Consider the following 23,255-nt stretch of genomic DNA (forward strand, 5'->3'; position numbering starts at 1 on the left):
CTACATGACTCCCAATGGCTTCATGTAGACATCAAAGAACATTCACAACGGGATTGTTCCCTGAGGCACACCATAGCACAAGGAAAAGGGAGCCAAGAGACAATCCCCTAATGTTATTCTCTAGATACGGCCCTGCATGTAGGAATGGCAGCACTGTAAAACTGTATCCCCAGTACACAGCCTACAAGGTCAGTCCAGGAGGATACCATGGTCATTGCCATCAACAGACTGAGAAGGTGGTACCCTGTCCCACTCTTGAAACAGGTTATCCATCTTGGTGACCAAGGCTGATTTAGTCCCAAAACTCTGCCTGAACCGGGAGTGAAACAAATCCAGATAGTCCATATCCTCCAAGGACTCCTGTGTCTATTCTGTCAGGGTTCAGCTCTGCCTAGTCTTAGAACCTGAAGTCTTCTTGGATAAGGATATGTCCCCCATCCACCCAAGATGTTTCAGTGATGCTTTCAAAGTGTCCAGCTAGTGGCACATGAGACTACTTGGGAGGAGGGTGAAGTGCATGGAAGCAGCCATGAAGATCAGGATCTGACTGAGAATCAGAAGGAGGTGGAACCTCAAGTTCCTGTGTAAGGTTTCAAGGCTGAGATGCTTCACTGTTGAAGCAGCTTTCCCCCCAAGCTGCAGTCTTCCTGAACTGGGCAAGTGGACTGTCAGGACTGAGACAGCTCTAAGCGAAAGGTTGCAGCCTGCTGAAGAACAGAGAGATGCAGATCACACGCAGGCTGAGCAGACTTCACATCAGACAGGGGTAACTTCACCACCCCGTGGAATGCAGGGTTGCCAAGGGAACAATCTTGAATAAGCAGGGTCTCAGCCAGGACTCAGGGGGAGGAAAAAGGAATGGGAGAGAAGATTGACAGTCTGTCTTCTCAGGAGAAAGTTGGAGGGGACCCAATGAGCCCATGCAGTTGTCACTGGGGGAGGATGTATGACAGGGAAAAGAATCAGTCTGGGCGGCTCCTAACAGAATTAATGATAATAATAATAATAATAATACAGCAATAAAACATCAGGCATTATAAACTTCCCTAAATGGCTGCCTTCAGATGTCTTCTAAAAGTCAGATAGGATCAGATAGGAACAAAAGTCAGATAGATAAACATTTCCTTGACATCTGATGGACGGGCATCCCACAGGATGGGCCCTCTGCCTGATCAAAAGCAGTCCCTTCTGTTTTTAACTACCCACAGTTCATTGTGTCCAAACCTGCATAAACTGTAGTTAGTTTTAGCTTTTACAAATAGACCAACCTCAAAATGCAATGTAGGACTCTGTTTTGCTCATTCCTGCATTGCAGAGATTTTGGCCAGATGACCTTTGGAGTCCCTTTCAATTCTACGATTCATATAAACCATACAAACTATAACCAAAACTAACCACAGTTCCCAGTTCAGACGACATGTCAAACTTTGGTTAGCTGGATCTCCTAATGGCCATAATGGAGGAGGAGGAGAGAGGGTGAGCTAACCTGCACACATAACATTAATAATGGTTCAGCGTTATACCTGAACCAGACACTGTGTCACTAGCTGGTCTTTTTCATTTATAAGACCTTCAATCTTATTTATTACCTGCCAATAGCACATTTTATCAATTCCAGCCAGAACATTTTGCCTTGTTTGCTTCTGTTGAGAACATTAAACTAAGAAATGTGCTGTGGGCACTTTACAGAAATCTCTGCTTTATATAATTTAAAATATTTGTATGTTATATTTCTATGCCAGCCCAACATTACATTAAGTGGGTGATGAAAGCTTAATGCCATTAGATTTTCTTTTAACTCCCACTTGCATTTACAAAAATCATATTTTTCATACCATAAAGTCACAGTAAGAGGTTCTTTCCTTTTTTATAATTTTGGTAAACAAGGAAAATCTGTGCTTGCAGCTTTTAGAGGAACTCTGGTCTAATGTATTCATTGAAGGAAAGCTTTTGTCTACCTACAGTACTAATTTAAATTACCATTTCCATGAAAAGTTAGCCCAGCAGGCAGAGGAACCATAAAGATGGACAAAGGTGGGCTGAAAACCCCAGGGAAGGTCTTTGTGGATGGGGACAAATTATTGCAAGGAAATAGATGTATCCTGAACAAAGAGTGTGAATTTGGGGGCAAGGATTGGGGACTGGGTTTTTTTATCCTAAAATGCAAAAACATAAAACAAACATTAATCTGAGAAGAAAATGTGAGGCTAATTTTTCCAGCTTAAAAAAGACTGAAGAACTGCTCTGCTTCCCTGTTTTGTGAGATGCACTTGTAGAACTAATATATTCAAACTTTTTCTTTCTTTCTTTCTTTCTTTCTTTTTTTAAAAAAACTTCTATCAAATATGTTGGGATTTTTATCTATCCTATGCTGCTACAGCAGGATTGTTGTGATGTTATGTTTGGTGTAAATCACATGAGTCTGAGTTAGACTGTGAGAAAGGAAGTTGGTCTTATCTCTTCTGTCTGAGTATGTTTATTGTGTTTTAGTTTCACTTTTGCAGTGTCACAGTTCTGTACTGGTATTCATAGAACACAGACGTGCTTATGGAGTTTCTGTATATAAGACTGTCAATAAAGCAGCTTAGACCTACAGATGAGTCTTTCTTCTTGCTGAGAAGACATTCTGTGCTCTTTTCATGAGAGAAGAGTCGCAAACTGCCAGCGCTCTGGACTGAGGGAGGATGCCAGCCAGAGAGGGCTAGGGAGACATTCCGAAGTACTGGGGGTTTGCTGTCCGGCCCCAGTGAGCGTTTTCCCCAACAAAATAGTGGGCAATAAATATACAGCAGGGCAAACAGGACAATCCTTTCTATTCAGGAGACCAGGTTGTTTATGTATTTGCAAGATGCTATACCTAAAAATCAGTCTTTCTCCCAGGTTTACAACAATGCCTTGACCATTATCTCACTCTTCTTCTTCTTCATTCTACTTGTAAACTTTTGTGCATTTAAAATTGACTCCAGAATTTTTTTTCTTTAAATCAGATGTTCAAATAAATTTGTGTGTGCGTGCATAAGCATGAGCATTGGTGTATGTTAAGCATGATCATACACTCGTACATATATGACCCAGCAGGGTCATGTGTTGCAATGGGAAATTACAAATATTTATTTATGGCCCTATCATATGTCATGGACATTTACCTTCCATCTCCTTTCTTTTCCCATTAATTCTCATTGCACAAAAAATCTCAAAATTTTATTAGGGTCAACAACCAGCAGACAAATTAAAACAAAGATCAATCAGAAGTACAATCTAAAATATATTCTAAAAATTTAGTCTGACAAGATTTATCATCATTAATTCATTATGTAAAATATAGTTGGATAATAATTGCACTACATCAAATAATGAATTGGCAAATCGGTTTCTTCTCCAACTCATGTCATAAATTGGTTTGAGTGCACTCTCATTGCACATTTTCTATCCCTCAAACTGTGGGGGGATACAGTCTCAGAATGGATTACATTGTGGTGAGAATATAGAGCGAACAGGAATGATATTGAGCTTCTTGTTCCTTCTCTCTCATTTGACATATATGATGAGAAGTCTGAAGTAAAATACCATTTTACTGTAAAATATCACTGTAGCTTCCAGCTGATCATTTCCATTATTCTCAGAACATCCAAGTCAGACCAGGACATGTTGAACTTATTGTATACAATTGTCCTTCAGGCATGCTCTGTATGTAGTTCTCAGGCCACATGCAGTGATTGTAAGGTACAAAAACAAAACAAAACAAAACACCTAGCTATAGCAGATTCTTTTAAAATGAACTGCTTTTTTTTCAACTTAATAGGGAACAGTTAACTATAATATTCAACTAGCCTACTGGAGTATATTAAAAGCAAGCCTTTGAAAGTGACTTTGAATCTTCTCATCTCCCCAAAATCTCTCCCAGCACCCTCCTGAAGTGGAATTTTCGTTCCGTTTTACATCTGCTCTAAAACTGCCTCGAGTAGAATCCTACCAGATTTTAAGGCAGACAAGACTCAATTTACATGTTCCGTAGTCATTTAAATAGGAAGTGTGGCATGCACCCCACCTTGACATCACAATGCAAATGCCGCTGAAATGCAGCAGTGAAAACAACATCCTTGTTTCATCTCCTTCTTGTGGCTTTGACTCTTTGCTTCTCCTCCTGCCAGCTTGAATGGGAAACACTATCCAGTGACATGGTTCATTCAAAGGCCGGGCTGGTGCACTCAAAATGAATGCAACCTGGAGATCTCAGCAGCCGCCAACCGGCTCCGAAAGAGAGGTGAAGCGAGCATGCTGGGAAGAAAGGAAAGTGATGCAGCAGCTGTTTGGTTTTACCTTTGGTAGCACAGAGAGTGGCAGCCATTCATTCATAGTCAAGCAAAATTCTGTTCCAAAAGCAGCTTCAAAAACTCTGGGAGTGGAGGATTGGGGGGGGCGCTTTTGTGAAAGGTGGAGGGACTGGCTTTTATTTCTTCTGTTCCATTCAGGACAGAGGTTAGGCAAGTTTCATATTATTTCCATTTTTAAAAAGTCTCTTTCATTTTTGTGTGCGCGCGCATTGGCTATTCTGCAGACGACAATTCGTGTTCATTAGTGCCCCCATACTGAGATGGCTGAGCATCTATCAAAAGACAGAATAGAGACCCAACGATGCTCCTGGCTGTGAAATCCAAACATAATGAAATCTAGTAATGTGCCTTGAACTGGGTGAAGAAAAGAATAAACTCAGATGAAAATCCATCTTCCCCAAAAACTTAAAAACCTTATTAATGTTAGAAGTGTCAATACACATGTGCTCCTTTCCCCAAATATACCACACATTGGTTCCATTGCTGCACATAGCAGGTGTTCAGACTAAAAAAATCACTGGAAATTATTCTTGATCTGTTTGAAAACGTTATGGCTAAACTTGGGGTGGGGTGGGGGACTTCAAATGTATATTCCACAGTCTTCAGTATATACAGTACAAACATATAAATAGCTGATTTTGTAGTGTTGCTGTAAGGTACATATTGTATTGTTGGTTTTATTTTGATTTGATTTCATAGCAAAGCAAAGCTGAATAACAAATGTAGGCCCCACCACACAATCTCTTTCCCTTTCATGAGCTATTTTGGACGTGATGGTTAGCAGGATCAGTACTGCAGCACTCCAGCTGGGCCATATTGACAATAGTTGTTTCTGTGAAAATACCTCAATGGGACTCTTGCCCTAGGCTAGAAAGTCTACTCACATTAGTCTTAGGAGCAGGCGTAGACTGGGTGAAGGATGATCTTGTATAGAAATGCTTTGCAGGGGACCCCACAAACCACATCGCCACTGCCCCAAGTTCCCATGGTTGCTTGCTCCCTTCCCACTTTCCAGAAGACAATATAGGAAGGGAATAAGCACAGGAGAAGAAAATACCCCCTTTCCCTTTCTGATATATGAAAGAAGAGGGGGGGTGGATATTCTTTTCCCCCTCACCTTGATCACCATCTTAGCAAGATAGCAAGAAAGGGAAGACTCTTTTCTTTCCCATAGCAGAAAGGGAAAGGGAACAATTCCTTCCTCTTCACTCTCCATCACCACAAAATATTCTAGGAAGAAGCTGGAGAAAGAACAAAAAAAAATTTCCCCTGATGCCTGAAATAAAAAAGGACACCCGTTCTCTTTTCTTCTGCCCAACAACTGCCTGACACGAAAGTAAGGGGTGGTGGGGGAAAGAATGAGTCTTTTTTTTCTTCCATGTATCAAAGAAAGGGGGGACTTTTACTTCCCCCTCCCCACAGTTAATGATCGGGAGTGTGGGGGGAGGCATGGGAATGCTTGCTACCACAGAAAGTGGCAAAGAAATCAGGCTTATAGCAGTGCCACCATACAAGAAAGCAGCAAAGAAAAGGTAGCAGCAATGGCTGGAATTGCCATCTTTGGTATTCAGTTGGTTCGTTCATACAATGCAGTGAGCCAAACTATGGCTTAGCAAGACTGCATGAATGGAGATCACAGCCAATCTGTTTCTCCCTGGTACAATTTACTGCCATGTCATGCTGAGCTGAGCCAAAACTCTGAACTGGGACTCTCTCGAGTTTGCTGTACTTTGTTTTGCTAACCAGGCCAATGTTTACCCAGTTATTTACTCAGGTATTTTCTTCTTTCTCTTTACCTTCAGTATTCTGTGGCTCCTGCAAGTTCACAGTGTGGTTTGGATTATTATTATTATTATTATTATTATTATTATTATTATTATTATTATTTGCTTTTACTTTTAATTTACAAACTTACATACACCTGCAGATCTAGGAACTCACCTGAGCATGTAGAACTTTAGTGTTGGATTGCCCTATTGTGCTTCCAAATTTGCCGTAAGAGGGAAAGAGGGAAGAATGGATGAAACACAGCACTTTCCTTCACGAGTACAAAAAGAAACACATTTGTAGGCATACCTGTAGATTCTTTATATAACACACACACACACACCACGATTGTGGGTTTTTATTATTAAATCCTGAACTAGAATTTCAGCCTAATGGAATTCTATGCACAGTTCTGTTGGAGAGTTCATCCCATTTCTAAAAGATGGAAGAAAAAAAATATCATTTAAAACAAAGGATGTGACTGTTAACTCCTGCTAAGTTGCTATATAAAGCAGAAGAGCTGCTTTAGCCCAGAGGGCATTTGGTACCATATTGGCATGAATATAAGCCTCACTTTCCCCCCAAATTCCAACCGTGAAAAGTGAAAGTGCGGCTTAAATTTGCGACCTTACAAAACTTGGCTTTCACAATATCGCTGCTGAAACAGACATACGGTAAAACGGAATGGGTGTGAGTGCCTGCGGAATTTTAAGGGAGTAGCTTATATTTGAGTATTGTCTTTTTTTCTTTTCTTTTTTCCCTTGAATTTTAAAGGTGCAGCTTATATTCAGGCCAATACGGTAGATCTAGAATGCAAATGTGAAAACTAAGAAATTGACTAGGATGTCTCAGAATCTCTGACTTACTGAGCAGGCAAGCATTTTTCCATTATTTTCCCAAACAACGTTACATAAAATAGAAGACTGGGGCTAGAGCGGAAGCTAGGCGCCACAACTCAAAAGCATTTCTCCGCACTTTAAAAAAAAGCTAAATTATGACCCCTTTCTGCCATCTAGTGGTTCTGTTAGGTTATTATAGAGTGGCTCAATGTTCTGTTTTGCTCGTTGATTTACAGCTTTGCAAGATTTGGGTGAATGTAACACATATTCCCACCCATCTCTTTTCAGTTCAAAAGCATGGCATTATAAATGCTGAAGATTTGCAAGCACCAATTTCCCATTATGTCTGTAAGTAAGCAGGCACTCTCTGGGCCCATCTTGTTTTGGTTACAGGATAACTAGAAATATATATCACTACCATTCCTAGCAGGGTTAAGGGCACAATTTTCTTGAAACCTATCCGAGGCTTTTGTGATTCCCACATTAAAAGCAAGCAGGTTTAGAATTTTCTATACATTTCAAAAAGCGTTTTTTCGTTCAAGCTTCTCATTTCCCAAAGAGGTAAGAGGTTCCAGGCAGGATTTCTGGCAGACTCCCTTGTGAAGAAATAGTACTAGAAGCTATTGTGACTATTTCTTTCAAGGACAAATCAGAACTTGAGGAGCTGTTGGTGGGGGGTAGCATTTGTTGTTGAGAATCATGTTTCTGTTACTGCAATCATTACTCATTTTATCCACAGCAAATGTAGGGTTTATGGAGCAGAACCTGTAAGAAAACTTACTTTGTCTGAGCCCCCCTTTCTACTGTGCGCACGTCTATCTATAGCTGTTAGACCGCCAACCTTCTGATCGGCAAGCCCAAGAGGTTCAGTGGCTTAGACCACAGCACCACCCACATCCCTAGTCACAAAGTAACTCACAGCTGGGATGGTGTTCTTGCAAGGAACAAAGAATAAGAACACCTCCTGCAGTAAGGCAGGTGGCACAGGCTAAACTCTCAGGAGCTGAAGACTACACATAGCAAAGGGCTATAGGAAATCCCTTCTTTTCCACAAGGCCATCTCATTATTTCAGCATCAAGCCACTAAATTCAATATGATTCAGAAGAGTGCCTTATCTTTCTTAAATTGTATTGTTCTCCACTAGAGGGCAAACTTGATCAACATTTAAAAACAAAACCCTGAAGTAAGACAAATGCTATTAACAGACTTCACCTCTAATTGAAATGAACATTTTATAACAGAAGAAATCACACATACAAAAATAATGTTTTCAGAAATATTTTCGGTCAGATTTCAAGTCTGTTTTCCTCCTAAGGTATGATCAAATTACAGTGGTACCTTGGTTCTCAAACCACTTGGCTCCCAAACAAACTGGCTCCCGGACGCCGCAGACCTGGATGTGTTCTGGTTTGCAAGCGTTTTTCAGAAGCTGAACGTCTGACAGTTTCTGCTTGAGTGCAGGAAGCTCCTGCAGCCAATCGGAAGCCACACCTTGGTTTTCGCAGTTTCGGGAGTCGAACAAACTCCCAGAACGCATTAAGTTTGAGAACCAAGGTACCACTGTATGTTACATTTGACTTAACACCAGGTATTTCAGCAGGGTAAATTATTGTTCAGGAAATATAAGTCATATACCCCCAGATATAGAGGAAATGCATGCCTTCTGATGCATTGGCAACAATTCCTTCTGTGGCCCCCTCAGGCAATCTGAGAATATATCTAGGTCCCAAGTTGCACAGGTCTTTATAACTTTTAAGTTTGCTCTCAGCGTGACTTGGTTTTGCTACTGTGAACATGCCAACAGATGCTAATGGTAAACTACCAAAAGGATGAAATACCATTTCCTCATTGAACAGCTTAAAAATATATAGAAGCTCCCAACAGGCAACCATGATAGAAAACACTACTAGACGCTATTAGGGGGGGGGGGAAGCACACTAAATAATTGCTTTGACCATGGGCAATGCCAGCCAGAGATTCCTGTGCCCAGTCAAGACTACGGTGGCATCTCTGGAACATGTACCCCAAACGAGTTCCTTTAAGTAGCAGGTGAGAATGCACATGAAGGCAGCAATTCAGTCCTAAACATCCCTACAGTTCTGAGACACAAAGGTTATTCAACTTGAACTGCTGCATTGCTGAGATTATTAGCCAAGTGATTATTAGCATGCCCCCAATATGAGCAAGTTTCAGAAAAATCTACACACATCAGCACTATGTGCTCTTACTGGGATAGTTCTTTTTCTGTGGTTTCTGTCAGCAACGGGCTAACTGTCTACCCTTCTTTTTCCTTCTTCCTTACCCCTTTTAAGGATCCTCCAAGTTGAGTAAGGACTTCAGGCACCAGGGATGTCATATTTTGCAGCTGGTAACTTCAGGATTCATTAATACACTGAGTTTTGCATGCATTTATTTATTTAAGGAAGCAGTGACATTAAAAAAAGATACAAAACACCTGAAATATTTCTCATCAACATCAACATGGAAGTGTATTTTAGAATCACCAACCACTGTATATAACCCCCCCCCCTCCCACAGTAGCATGTCTATAACTTGAGGTTGTACCACTTTCTCAACTTTTCCAAGGCCTCTGGTTAATTAATGGCTTAGTTACCCTCTTGCACTTGCTCATAGCATATTTTCCTGGCAGCTGGGTTTTTTTAATTTCTCTTTCCCTTCAGATGAATCTCAAGTGCACACACCAATCTGGTTTCTAGCCTGGAATTGCAGTGTAATGGACTTCGTGCAAGCTACCTACCAGTATATAATATTATTGTCTTAGAAACAGAATTTTAGGGTTGGAAAGGATGTTGTAGGCCAAAAGAACATAAAAGCCTTGCAGCTCTACAGTTAACCTGTCCATTAGCCACATACATACAGCAGCAACAGCAAGATACTGATATTGGTATGTAAGCATGTTTCAAATCTGGAACAGCATCTCCCTAAATGGAGAATAAACAGGGTCGCTTTTATTAAAAATCTAAAGCATAAACTAGAATTCTAATGGGCTTCAGTAAATATATTCAAGGCTCAGCGTAACAATCCTTCGTGGAACGACTGACCGAAGGTTCGTAATCACAGTCGTCAAAGTAGGCTTCAGCTAAACGAAGCATCTGCCTCACTGCCATGAGTATCAGAATATCAACATCATTCCTCAGTTCCAGCTCCGAGGAATAATTTTTAACAGGAACGATATGAGACAGGGGGATGCCAAGTTTTGCTTCCATTAGCCGCATCTGTAAAGGAAATAAAATGTGATTTGTTACCAAGAGAACACTATTTTTATGCCCGTTTGGTTCCACCAGCTGACACAAGGTCACTGCTGGCTGTATTAATTAATTACATTTTTATGCCCCATTTCTGTAGACTGACCCCCCCCCAAAAAATAAATAAATCAGGGCCACTTACAAGAAACAAGGTCCAGTCCATTTCCAGGTCCAACTTAAAAGTGTTGGTTTAATGCCCTATGACCTTTAATGCCCTAGACCAGGGTGAGCCTCTCTTTGACCCTCAAGATTTTTCTCAGGCCACACACACTCCAAATTACAAACCTCAACAGCCCTGCTTTGCACATCTAGAGCGCAAAGATGTTATGACAGCTTTTCATTATACAATGCAATAAAAATCAAACTAATCTAAACAGAAAGAAAAAGAAAAATGCAAAGTCGTCCCTCAAAGGTAGCTCTTAATCCTTGTCTCACACAGAAAGGGGTGGACCTTCCCAGCCTCTCACCCTGGGAGCTCTTCCCTTTCCTGCCTCTCACACAGGGAAGGAATCTACACACATATTAAAAATGCTGTGAAAATGCTTTTTAAAAAACGTTTTGAAAAATACAGCTCACTATCGCCAGCTAGTGTCACATTTGTATACTGCACTTTACAACCCTTTAAAAATCATCTGTGTAGCTGAGTCCAGGGACATTTATCAGCCAGCCATTACCTTCATGTGTTTCTTTTCATTAGCTCAGAGTAGAGGACATAAAAAACCGAAGACGCAAGAGCAAAACAAAATAAGGAAAGAAAAAGTAAAAGGAAGATTAAAATATTAAAGAAAACCCTGGCTAGCTTTAAAGATACCTTTTAATTTAACAGTTTACCTGCTTCTGAACAGCTGTGCTTTTGTATACATATGATGTATCTTCCTCAACAATAGGACAAATCTGATCCACTTTAGTTAGAATAACAAGCTGTGGAACACCTGTAAGAAGATTAGCTTATAAAAAAGTAGTACAATATATGTTCGTTTGTTTTTTGTTTTGAATTGAGAATAGACACCAGAATTATTATTATTTTTTAGCAATGAGCGAAGAACTATTTGAAGCCATTTTTTACAATATGAAATAGGATAGCAGCCACATTGTTCTTTTGGGGAAGACATTTACGGATAAGGTGTCTCATGCTTTAAGGGAAAATTGGTGGAACTGATCTTTCCTGTGAATAATTCCTCTACATTTTTGAAAGCTAATAGTTAAATCTCTAGGAATCAGCCCTTGTCTGGTAAAGCAAGTACAATGATCTAAGCCCTGGCTTATGAAGTCTCCTTCCAAGGGCCAACAGGCCACTGACAGACATCAAATAGGGAGAAGAGACAATCTGAAAAGTCATGTGGTCAGGTATGCACAACTGCTTCCAACATATTCAAGTAGTGGGGACAATATGGTCTGCTTCTCATTGCTTCATAAAAAAAATCTCTAATCATTTATCTTTGAGAAGGTGTGAGCTTTGAATAGAAGTGTTAAATCCTTCTCGAGAAACCAAGATAAGAAGTTCATCAACTCACAATCAATGGTCAGTGTTTCCTACATAGCTGAGGGACCATTTCAGCAATCATCCTGCACGGACAATGAAACATTGGTATTGAGGTTGATCAAAACATAAATGTAAAATAAATTAAAAAGACTGACCAAAACTGTTCGCTTTTCGACGGATGTCTTTCAGTTTTTCTTCCAGTTTCTCAGGAAGGATCTCAACCTTGGACCCATCAATAATGAATGCAACACAATGAATCCGGTCTTTTAGAGAGGGGCACTTGATATAGTTTGGCATATTGGGGCTCATAACACAGGATGGATTGAACTGAAAAGGAAAAGGGTAATAGAAGCAAAAATATAGGATAGCTGCAACGGAATCAGATTCCTATAGGGTTGTGTGAGAGACATAGGGATGGATGAACCTACATACAAAAAGATGGCAGCCCCCACGTAGTGCTCATGGAGCAGCCATCTTTGATATGTAAAGTGACCATTTGTGCATACGAATACACTGAAAATGACATGTAGTCAGTTGCTGCCCCATTTTGAAGAGCATTTTTACCCAGTGTGATGAGGGTGTAGTGCCTGAATTAGTACTCTGGTATTCTCAATCTAAGGGACGCGGGTGACTCTGTGGGTTGAACCAGAGCCTAGGGCTTGCTGATCAGAAGGTCAGCGGTTTGAATCCCCGCGACGGGGTTAGCTCCCATTGCTCGGTCCCTGCTCCTGCCAACCTAGCAGTTCAAAAGCACGTCAAAGTGCAAGTAGATAAATAGGTACCACTCCAGGCAGGAGGGTAAACGGCGTTTCCATGCGCTGCTCTGGTTCACCAGAAGCGGCTTAGTCATGCTAGCCACATGACCCAGAAGCTGTACGCCGGATACCTCGGCCGGTAAAGTGAGAAGAGCGCCACAACCCCAGAGTTGTCTGCGACTGGACCTAATGGCCAGGGGTCCCTTTACCTTTATTCTCAATCCAGTACTGAGAATACCATTACAACAAGCAATTTCCCAAATTCTCCTCTAAGGACTTACCCACATTTCCTCTTCTTCCACTGCTTCCCCATACTGCTCTCCCCCCCTCGGAGAGGGGAACTGCTCTATAGTGGTCAAACAGAGCAAATGGCTATTTGGGTTTTCCCAAAGAGAGGTCTACCTTGCACATCCATTCAATTGCAGGCGGAAACTAAAAACCCAACCTTGTTCACGTTGCTCAGCACAATAACCTGATATATGAGATATTTCCCAGATATTTTTTTACTCAGAATATGAGTTTTGATGGCATGGGCTGAAACTACCATGGCTCCATGGTGAGCCAAATCACATGATCAGCTTGCCCCAAGGACCAGTCTTCTAGCAACTGTGTTGCCATGTCATTGATTCATAGATGCAAATCAATCCTTAGTTTTGCAAACCACTTGGGAAAATAAAGCTGCGCTTGCTGGGGTGATAATGGTGGACCACAGGAACTGTGATATTATATAAGTTACATTATATAAGTAAATTAGAAATGAAAAGCAGAGGTTCCTAAATGATAATCTCTCAATCTAAAATGAACAATAGATGATGCATCTTACCAAGTACCGATCAGGAATACGGCCCTCCAATATGCTGCGCACATCCTCAATGTCCAGACCAGTGCTGTGTTGAGCTTCAAGTCCCATGGTATCACAGAAAATGATTGGGAGTGGGGTTCTACCGCTTCCGCTTTTCAGTTGGTAAGTCCTATACTATTTTTTAAAAAATGCAAATAACACCATATTGAAATCTATTCCTATCTGCTTTCCTTTGTATTTTACATATGTAAATGACAAATCTCACCTACTAGTATATATACTAACCTCCTGTGATTTTTGTGGCTCTGTATAAAACCACAGAAGTTCCATTACATAAGAAACAGGTTAGAAAGGCAAGTTTCCGGTCACGTCACGAGTCAATGGTGGTAGCTCCTCGCTGCCCACAGAGGGCAGCGAGGAGGTTCAGGCAGAGGAAAGCCAGGATTTATATGGCAAAAATCCTGGCAATGTTCCCCAGTGGGATCTGGGGAGCTCACTGCATCCTGCTGTGCCAACAAGCCCGTATCTGGGTGTGTCCCTGCCATGGACGAGCCCCTGTCTCCAGTGTTATTTGGTTCCTCTATAATTTGGACAAATGGCATTAATCAAGAGGCACTTCTGTACCAACATACGCTTATGGGCTACAATCAGTCAGCTGCCAAAAGGACTGGGCTTGGCTCTTTGAAGGTATCTGAATGTTTTCTTTGCAGTTTGAAAACCCTTACAACAGCCAGGAAAGGAAGGGGCAGGACAAGGTGTTTTGTGCTTTTTATGGTTTTCACAAGGTCTCCTGGCAAGGGCTGATGGGAGTTGTAGTCTAGTAACCCTAGTTGAATTAGATATTGAATCTCATGTATCATTTTGTTGTCATTAGCTATTGGCCAACAGGTTTGGAAATACAGTGGTACCTCGGGTTACGAACTTAATACGTTCTGGAGGCCTGTTCTTAACCCAAAACCATCCTTAACCTGAGGTGTGCTTTCGCTACTGGGACCTCCCGCTGCCACCGTGCAATTTCCATTCTCATCCTGAGGTAAAGTTTGTAACCCGAGGTACTACTTCCGGGTTAGCGGACTTTGTAACCCAAAGCTCTTCACTTCTAGCTTAGGATATCACCTCTGAATAATGTATCACCTACAAATTTTACTGTCTCAGCAGTTACCCCTAATGACAAATGGTTTGTTTCAAAATGCAGCCACACATGCAGTTATTTCCACACAATCACCCTTATCTACAGGTCTGCAGATTTAAAAGGCTTGTGAGGCATGGATTCTCTTTGCAAAATGCCCATTTGTTATTAGCTAGGCTAAACAATGTATTTTGAAACAATACATGCATTTGAAACATTGAAAAATACTGAATGCATTTTAACTTTTGTTTTAGCAGTGCAGAGCTACCTGCTTTGTCAGACTTGTGGAATCTGATCCTGCTGAAGCTTGACTTGACACGTAGCCTCGGAAAGTTGAATTAACAGAGTTGAAGAAACTGGATTTCCCTGCTCCAACTGGCCCAATGAGCAGAACCCGACACTGGGGCACAGCATCCAAGCAAGGTTTGTAAGTTCTTATTTCTTTCATCAGCGCTTCCCTTTTCCTGCCAAGGTAGCAAAATACACCTGTCTATTAACCATATTAGCTTAATCATATCTACATATATCCTGGATTATAAAGTGTTAAAGTTGATAAGCAAAGCAACACTCTATTATGTTAAAGCCTGAGGGTTTTAATTGTGAATCAAATGAAGATAATGTGTACAAACCTTCTGAAATTTAGCACAAGAGTACCTACATGTTTAGTGACCTAAACTGGCCACATTTCAGACACAGCTGTTGAGAAATTGCTTAAATACCACCTCCAAAAGAATTTCTCTTTGGAGACTAATTTCTGCTGTTTACCACCATTTTTAGCCTACTGCCCCATACAATATCTTCCTTTCCTGCCTGATTCTCCTAAAATAAGAAAATGCAGACATCTTTCTACATGCCTTCATATAGAATCAGCTTTTAAACTAATCACAAGTGGTGGGGAGCTGCAGCTTGTGGGCCTCACTGGGCCTGGCAGCCTTCTCCATTTGACCTGCCAGGCCGTTAGGTCCAAGTTATACCCACCTGCCCATCATCTGACGTTATCTGATGCCAGGGTGATGACAGGTAAAGCTGTAGCCTCAAATAGCATAGTGCATGCTTCTGTTTATTCCCCAGTGCTCCGATAGCCCACAGATGAATTTAGGTTAGCACGCTAGACTCCAATGCACCACCAATTCATTTCATATTGGGTCATGGTTTTGCAATATCAATAAGTTCTATATTTGATGTTAAAATGGAGTCATTTTGAAATCAATCATTAATTTTATTTCTAGCACAGACTTTTGAAAGGCGCCTGTCGGACCCCAGCAGCATAGTGATACTGTTAAAATAAACAATGTGCAAGGGTTAAGGATGCTGTTCTATATCCGCAATGAATGGAATGGGATTTCCTTCTACATTGACTATAAGGCTGCCCTGTAACTCTTCTTTTAGACTGAAGGGAAGGGGGATGTTCCAAAACCACAACTGGATGGCATCCTGAGATGGTAAGGTAAAGGTCAAGGACCCTTGAACAGTTAAGTCCAGTTGAATTTGACTATGGGGTGCAGCACTCATCTCTGCTTTCAGGCCAAGGGAGCCGGCATCTGTCCGCAGACAGTTTTTTTCCAGGTCACATGGCCAGTTTCTGGTGCACAGGACACCATGACAAGTGCCAGAGTGCATAGAAATGCCGTTTACCTTCCTACTGCAATGGTACCTATTTATCTGCTCGCGCTGTTATGCTTTCAAAGTGCTAGGTTGGCAGGAGCTGGGACAAAGTAACAGGATATCACCCCACTGCACAGATTCAAACTGCTGACCTTACGATCAGCAAGCTCAACAGGCTCAGTGGTTTTTAGACCATGTACCTGATAGGATGACTAGCCAAGGGAAGAAAAGGTAAGAAAGAGAAACCTCTTAGAAGCAGGGGTTGGGAAACTCAGGCACAGAGACCAAATGTGGTCCTCCAGGCTTCCATCTTACCCCCCAGAACTCTCCACAAGCCACACCCCTCACTTGGCCCTCACTGGTCAAGTGCTTTAGCCCAGCTGTAATGTGCCCTTGAATTGGGGTAACTTTGAAACCACTTGGAAATAATAGGGATAAAATTGCATATAAATGCCTTAAATAAATAAATGAAACAATGCCCCTGGCTTTCCTAAATGTTGTGTGGGGTGGGGGGAAATGGGGTGGCAGTGTTTCTCGAGTCAGTAACCTACTCAGCTGTCCATGTCATCTCCCGCCATGGTTTTTCCAAAATGCTACTCAGCCCTAAGGAGAAAATAAAAATTATCAGCAAGAGGGCAAATCAACTGGTTTCAAAAAATGAAATAACTTCTTAGTCATTATTTCAGCTCACCTTCAGCTCGATATACTTCACATTCCAAAAGGACTAGGTCATTTCCATGTAGGTCTTCTGCATTGAATGTGTAACTGTTAGTGTTAGTATTTGTGGCAACACTATTCTTGCTTTGTGACAGGAATACAAGTGTGTTAGTTCCAAAAGCAGGACCATATCCACTATTATCAAGGACAGCCTCAACAGCATTCTTGACTGGGAATTTTAGTATGCTGGGCTCCTGCTCTTTCCCTTTCAATCTAAAGAGGAAAGCATTGTTATCAAATAGGTATCTCCCAGATGAAGCATAACTCTGTTCAGTAAAGCCTCCAAAGATATAGCCACTTGCATTGTATCCCACAACTACAGTTGGGCCCTGATTGTTGCATTTGTAATGAAATGCATTGACATCGTAGGTGTGCAAACTTGCTTTATAGAGAAGGCTTAGATGTTGGCATCCCAAAATATCCAGCAGCGCCTTTCTCTCAGTTTTGGTCAATCGAGATTGGGCCATCCTTAATCTGAAAGAAATGAGATATAGTAGGAATATAAGTATTTCTAGAATTGGGAACAGCCAAAGCTAGGTGGCAGAAGGTCCTAAGTTCAATTTCCAGCATCTCAAGACAGGTTTAGGAGCTATCCCTGTCTGAAACTCAGAAAGCCACTGCCAGCCATGTCCAGCCATGTTCCTCTAAGCCTCCCATGTTGAACCTGAGACCATTTTCATAAAGCAACCCCTACCTGCCCCATATGACATCAGATGTGGAGCAGGAAAGGCAGCATTCCAGAGGAACAATTGGGAGCATAAAGTTTTGATGGAGCAAGTCATGATTCCACATACCCATAAACGGATGGGCAGCGGGAGCATGCTGGAATCAAGACTTTCAAACACATATGCCACATTTCTCTTGCAAACCTCCATAGGCTAAATGCAAGGAAGATTCTTGACTTCAATCCTACAGTCCCACCCAAGACATGCTAGGACAGGGGTCAGCAAACCTTTTCAGCACTGTCCCTCAGACCTTGTGGGGGGCCGGACTATATGGGGGGGGAGAATGAATTCCTATGCCCCACAAATAACCCAGAGATGCATTTTAAATAAAAGGACACATTCCAATCATGTAAAAACACCAGGCAGGCCCCACAAATAACCCAGAGATGCATTTTAAATAAAAGGACACATTCTACTCATGTAAAAATACGCTGATTCCCGGACCATGAGCAGGCTGGATTGAGAAGGCGATTGGGCTGGATCTGGCCCCCGGGGCCTTAGTTTGCCTACCCATGTGCTAGGAGCTGGAGAACAAGCTTTTGACAATAAGAGCTTCATTTGATTGAGGCTTGTTGTGTTTGTGCCTTCAGCTTGCTGTATTAAGTAAGCATCAGGTTTTCGTGGTGATCTGCAAATATAAAGCAGCTTTCCCCCATCTAACGTTTGAAAAACAGAAACCACCACTAGATGGCGAAGAATAATATTTTTCTCTTCACATGAACAATGCCAGCGGAGGCTTTCTGACTCCACCCAAGAGATTAACAGGGTGCTTGTAGATAAAGTTAGCAAATTTCGGTGCCCTCCGGAAAGCTTCCCTTTCCCTGATGGATCAGATTCAGAAAATCTCTCACAAACATACATACAAAGCAATGGTTAAGCTGAGCTGCTGAATCACCAAAAGCAGTACGGTGCAGCCAAGCAACCATTAAAAAAGTCCCCATTCTATTTTAATAGCTGCACGTGGCAGGAAAATATCATCATGACATGATCTTACTAGCTTTGGGGTATTTTTTTTTTTCCCCTGTGACCAGAGCTCTGTTTTACCTCAGATTGGAAGCCCGGGCCCCGGGAGCGTCTGCAAACAAGCCTCCTCCCTCTGAGAAGCAGCTCGTGTCTGAAAGGAAGAAACGAAAATGAAAGTTCAGAGACGCTCAGGGAGCAGTAACACGTGTTCGTGGGTTTCCTGGAGTTAGTGACTACGTAGGGGAAATGCTCTTAGGGAGGGAGGTAGAACTAAAATAGAAATTTCTTGCAAGATACCTGCCAATAAGACAGAATCCTAGACAAAGCTGAAATGACTGTGAGCATATGGGGAGGGGTGCAGTGGGTCTCAGCTTGTGCAAGAGCAAATGGCTCACGTCCCTGAATCCTTCCAGGCTGCGAAGATCCTGCAAGGAGAAGGAGCGACTGGGTGTTTGGGCAGCAACGCAAATAGGTGGGGATGAATGGCTGCTCTTGGCCGATAGAGGAGGGCCTGGCTAATGCAGGGAAGATTCTGCTTTCCCTTAGTCTGGGGGAAAGAAGAGTGTTGGAACAAAGCAATCCTACAGATTCCACATTCACATGAGACGCAGAGAGAGGGAAAGGATGTGTTGCAGCCCAAACTTCACCCTTTCTTACATGTGTGGGGCACTCCATCCTGGCAGCCCAGTCAGGGGTGGGCTTATGTGTAGGGACAGGCAAATCTGTCGATTTCAGTTCCATGCAAATGCAGGTTAGAGGTGTTTTTAAATAAATAAATAGATGGAATTTGACTGCATTTTTTAAGTTGGAAAAACAATCGATAAAATTAGGGTATGGTGTGTTATGCTTCCTCCTCCACCCTGGAACAGTCAGAACTAGTTCCAGTTTAAATTCACCAATTTGTAACCATGAATTAGAGCACTTCTTTTACAGCAGACGTGGCGGGGGGGGGTGGAGTTCATCTTATTAGAGCGTCCCCATGTTATTCTGTAAAATGTTGGGTGGTCTGCTCCTTATGATTTTGGCCCTGCCATTGGCCTTGCCAGCTGCTGATGTCAGCCCCCGAGATAATGCAGCCTTTGACAGAAAAAAAACCTTTTCCCACACCAGCTTCCACAGCTGCATGACAGACAGAAAACCAACAGGTGGAGCCCTCCACGTTTCTGCAGCTTTACAGTTGGTGGTGACAGTCCAACCATACCAGTGTTAATGTTTTCCATTGGTCATTATTGGGATTCATGCATTTGAAATCAGCACAAGACTAGTATAGCCAAATTCTCTTTTCCTATAGTACGTGGGGAATAAGCGTGCAGTAGTCAAATACTAGAACCAGACATCATGGATGATGTGCAACCCTTTAAAAATGAACCACCACCTTTTACCTCTTTGAGGGGAAATAGCTGATAAATAAATAAAACAGAAAGTCCAAGTACAAAGCAACAATAGTGTGAAAATTCAACAGCATGTGTGTGTTTTAGCTATAGTTCTGTATATACAGATAGTTAAGTTTACAATAAAAGTTTAGAATATTTTAAGGCCAATGTATGCTACACCAATAAAGACTGTTATGTTGCATTTTGATGTTTTCTTGCTCTCTTACATTTTTTTTCTTGGGTACAGAACATCATGCATTTCTCAAATCTTCAGCTTTCATTTACTTGTTCAGATGTCTTTGTTTGGAGCTAGGCACTGAGCCATCTCTGCTTCCTCTCCTTATGAACTTCTCAAGCTTATTCATTATATATATATATATATATATATATATATATATATATATATATATTACTACTACTATAGGTGAGTCAAGGTAAAAGTAATACAAAGCTTCTCCCCACAAAATATAATAAGCAGAGACAGCATGTTCTTGTTCCATGAACATATATCAGAACATTCAGGAATCATAGTCTCTAGTGCATGGATCAGTTAATCATACATCTTTTTCTGGGAGTTATTACTCCTATTACAAAGGAGGCATGCTGAAAGAACAAAAGAGCTATTCTTTGCAGGCTTGTGCAAAACAGTTGCACCATTGTTCAGGTGTACTTCAAGCATTGGGAGTTTGCTAGTTATTTTCTCGGCTCTGTGGCAGTAATCAAAACTGAACTTGCATTACCCACTGGAAAAAAATGGGAGGAGCACCAATTTATTCCTCTGTACCTTTTCTCCCTCGTCACATAATCTCTGCTCTATAAAACAGTTGTTCTTATGGCAACGGAGTGTGCTCCAGATCACGTATTTCATCATGCATATAACGGGGTATCTATGCCTCTTGGAAGTAACTAGAAGGAGAGAGAATGCTTGTGAATTTCTTTCATCTTATCAAGAGGCTTTACAACAAAGGGTTTCCTGAATTGTGATGCCACCTGTAGGAAAGGGACTGGCTCACATGAAAAAGAATGAGAGGACACAGCTCCTGCTTCCACAGCTGATCAGAGGTCTGGTGTTGTTGGCCAATGCCCAGCAGGGTTGCTGGTGGTTGTGGGAGAGAGAAGGTGAGTCTTACATGGGTCAAGGGCGAAACCCAACAAGAGATCACACTGCACAATCTCACGAGACCCACCTTTTCAAGTCCACTTTGGTGCACACACAGTATTTTTGTTGCAACAGCCCTTGCTTGCAATCATTGAAAGCCATAATATCAGATTCAGTTGTGTTTTGCCCTCTGCTATGTGAGAGGAAGATACCTGGAATGGGTTTCCCATATCTTCTGAACAGGTGCCTGGTTATCTGCTTGCTGAGCTGCTGGTGCTTTTGAGGTCCTGAGCAAATCTCCAATTTCCTTTTTCATTTTGCTATGTCTAAAATGGGAATAAGCTGTGGCTCTTCCTTAAGAGAAAATTTGCTTCATAATCTGTTCTGTGCTTTGGATAACAGGTTGCTTCAGTGCTGGCATTTCACTTTGGTTTATTTTCCAAAACTGTGGAAGTCTCCGCATTGACTATAACTGGGAAATCAACAAATGACTATGATTTTTTTAAATGATGATGGTGGCAAACTCAGATGAAATCTGCAGGCAGCCCCTCCTGAGGCAGGTGAGCTATTTTGAAGTCCTGAATTCAGCTGCCAAGTAACAGCTACAACATGCAGAAGGTGTGCCTTAGAACACAGACCAGCACAAGCTCATGGAGTTGGGGTTGGCAGCAAAAAGAAGTCTTCAGGAATTTCAGAGATGGAATGGAGGAACTATGCAGTCGAACCTACAAACAAAGGGACTAAGCTTGTGAACCTGCCCATTTTCAATTGCATCCTTAGTCCGGACATTGGACCTTGCTTCTCCAGTCACTATACCACAATATTTTTATTTTATTTGACTTTATGCAACCTTTAATAACATTTGTTTTTTTTAAAAAAAAATTGCATTCATTAGGTATGTGTGGGTGAAAATCCCAACACACACACACCACCGCTGCTCCCAAAATGAGTTTTAACCAGGTATTCTGCAGTGAAATTGGAAATGATTTCCAGCATGAGTTGTAAAATCTGCAATTAAAAATATGTATTCCATTATACATGGATTTGCAATGCCTTAATCCATTGATCTAATTTTCCTGATCATAGCATAGGTGTAGAAGTGTACATACTGGGAATGAAATACTAGAATAAAAAGCAGTCACGCTGTTCAAGTCTATGAGTGTTTACTTCGAAGTAAATGCACTAGCTTACTCCCTAGTAAAAATGCATAGCATTGCAATCTGCTCAAGTTGATAAAATATAAGCCAGTCAACGCCTCTCACTGAACTCATGGATCCATACAGAAATACCAAATCCTTCATCTGTAAATCAGCTGTGTCTGGCTTTTGGTAATACTTCCATTTGCCACGAGATGGCCCTCTTAGTATAGTTTTGTACTTCAACACATACTTCCAACATGAATTCCAAGGTAGATTGTATCATACAGTATACAATGAAATCAATTTGCATTTCTAACCCCAACACATTTCATCTCCCACCTTCTTGCCACCCTTCTCTCTGTATTTTCTCCTTCACTAGGTTCTGGAACATGCTCATGTCAGATGTCTTGTGTAGACAATACCAATTATATAACTAAGCAAAATTTCATTTCACAGGTTTATAAACGACATCTGTGCTCTTGTTTTCTAGAGATGTCATAATTCATCTGGAATTTTTATTCTTCTTTTTTTTTTAAGCACTGGACTCTAGCTTGTTGAAAGTGCCAAAAGATGACTTGAAGGATGTTGGATTACTTTCAGAAATGCTGAAATGTTCAAAATAATGAAATGCTGAGAAAAACAAGGTTGATACATTTATGGTTGCCTTAAGTTATAAGAGGATACAACAACAACCAAGTTTGGATTTTGAGATAATAAACGAAATGTTTCTTCATACATTTGACCTTGCAATCTGTCATCAGAATAGGAATGCTGAGTTCAGAAAACATGCTTTTCTTTGAGATTTGAGCAATATTCAGAATATCACTGTATAACGTGAAACCATCAGGTTGCAGGCAAATATGTCATTTTATCTCATAATATTCAGATGATCAAATATTGTAATAAAGAAGAATAAAGCTGGAATGCTGGGAGGACCAAAAGCAATAACATTTGGGATTACAAACCTTTGAGCTGCACAAAACTGTTCATCTGATGGTAATGCTCTTAAGCAAGGATTTTAGTTCTGTATTCTAATTAAGGGTAAAGGGTGACCAGGTTGGCAAAATTCCCAAATCCATACCTAGGGCAATATTATTATTTTTTGAACCATCCAAAATGTCACAGAATACAAAAGCTTTCAAGTTCTCAAGCATTGACAGATCATTTTGCAATATTTTGCTAGGTCTGCTAAAGGTATTGTCCTAAAATGGATTTTGGATTATTTTCCCTTTCTAATATTTTGTTTGTGATATAAAGA

The 23,255-nt window shown here is 41.2% G+C and overlaps 1 protein-coding gene across 1 annotated transcript; it reads right to left on the reverse strand.

Annotated features, from left to right (window-relative positions):
* Nucleotides 1-9,604: 9,604 nt before the first annotated feature.
* Nucleotides 9,605-18,544, reverse strand: IFI44L (interferon induced protein 44 like). The gene is made up of 8 exons (XM_033151749.1): nucleotides 18,468-18,544; nucleotides 16,673-17,172; nucleotides 16,533-16,584; nucleotides 14,645-14,840; nucleotides 13,269-13,421; nucleotides 11,846-12,017; nucleotides 11,039-11,139; nucleotides 9,605-10,177 (listed from the first exon to the last, which is right to left on the reverse strand). Exons 2-8 carry the CDS (start codon nucleotides 17,163-17,165, stop codon nucleotides 9,965-9,967), a joined length of 1,380 nt encoding a protein of 459 aa, XP_033007640.1. The 5' UTR covers nucleotides 17,166-17,172; nucleotides 18,468-18,544; the 3' UTR covers nucleotides 9,605-9,964.
* Between the last annotated feature and the right edge of the window lie 4,711 nt (nucleotides 18,545-23,255).

This window comes from Lacerta agilis, chromosome 6 (genome assembly GCF_009819535.1).
Source record: "Lacerta agilis isolate rLacAgi1 chromosome 6, rLacAgi1.pri, whole genome shotgun sequence".
Taxonomy (NCBI): Eukaryota; Metazoa; Chordata; class Lepidosauria; order Squamata; family Lacertidae; genus Lacerta; species Lacerta agilis.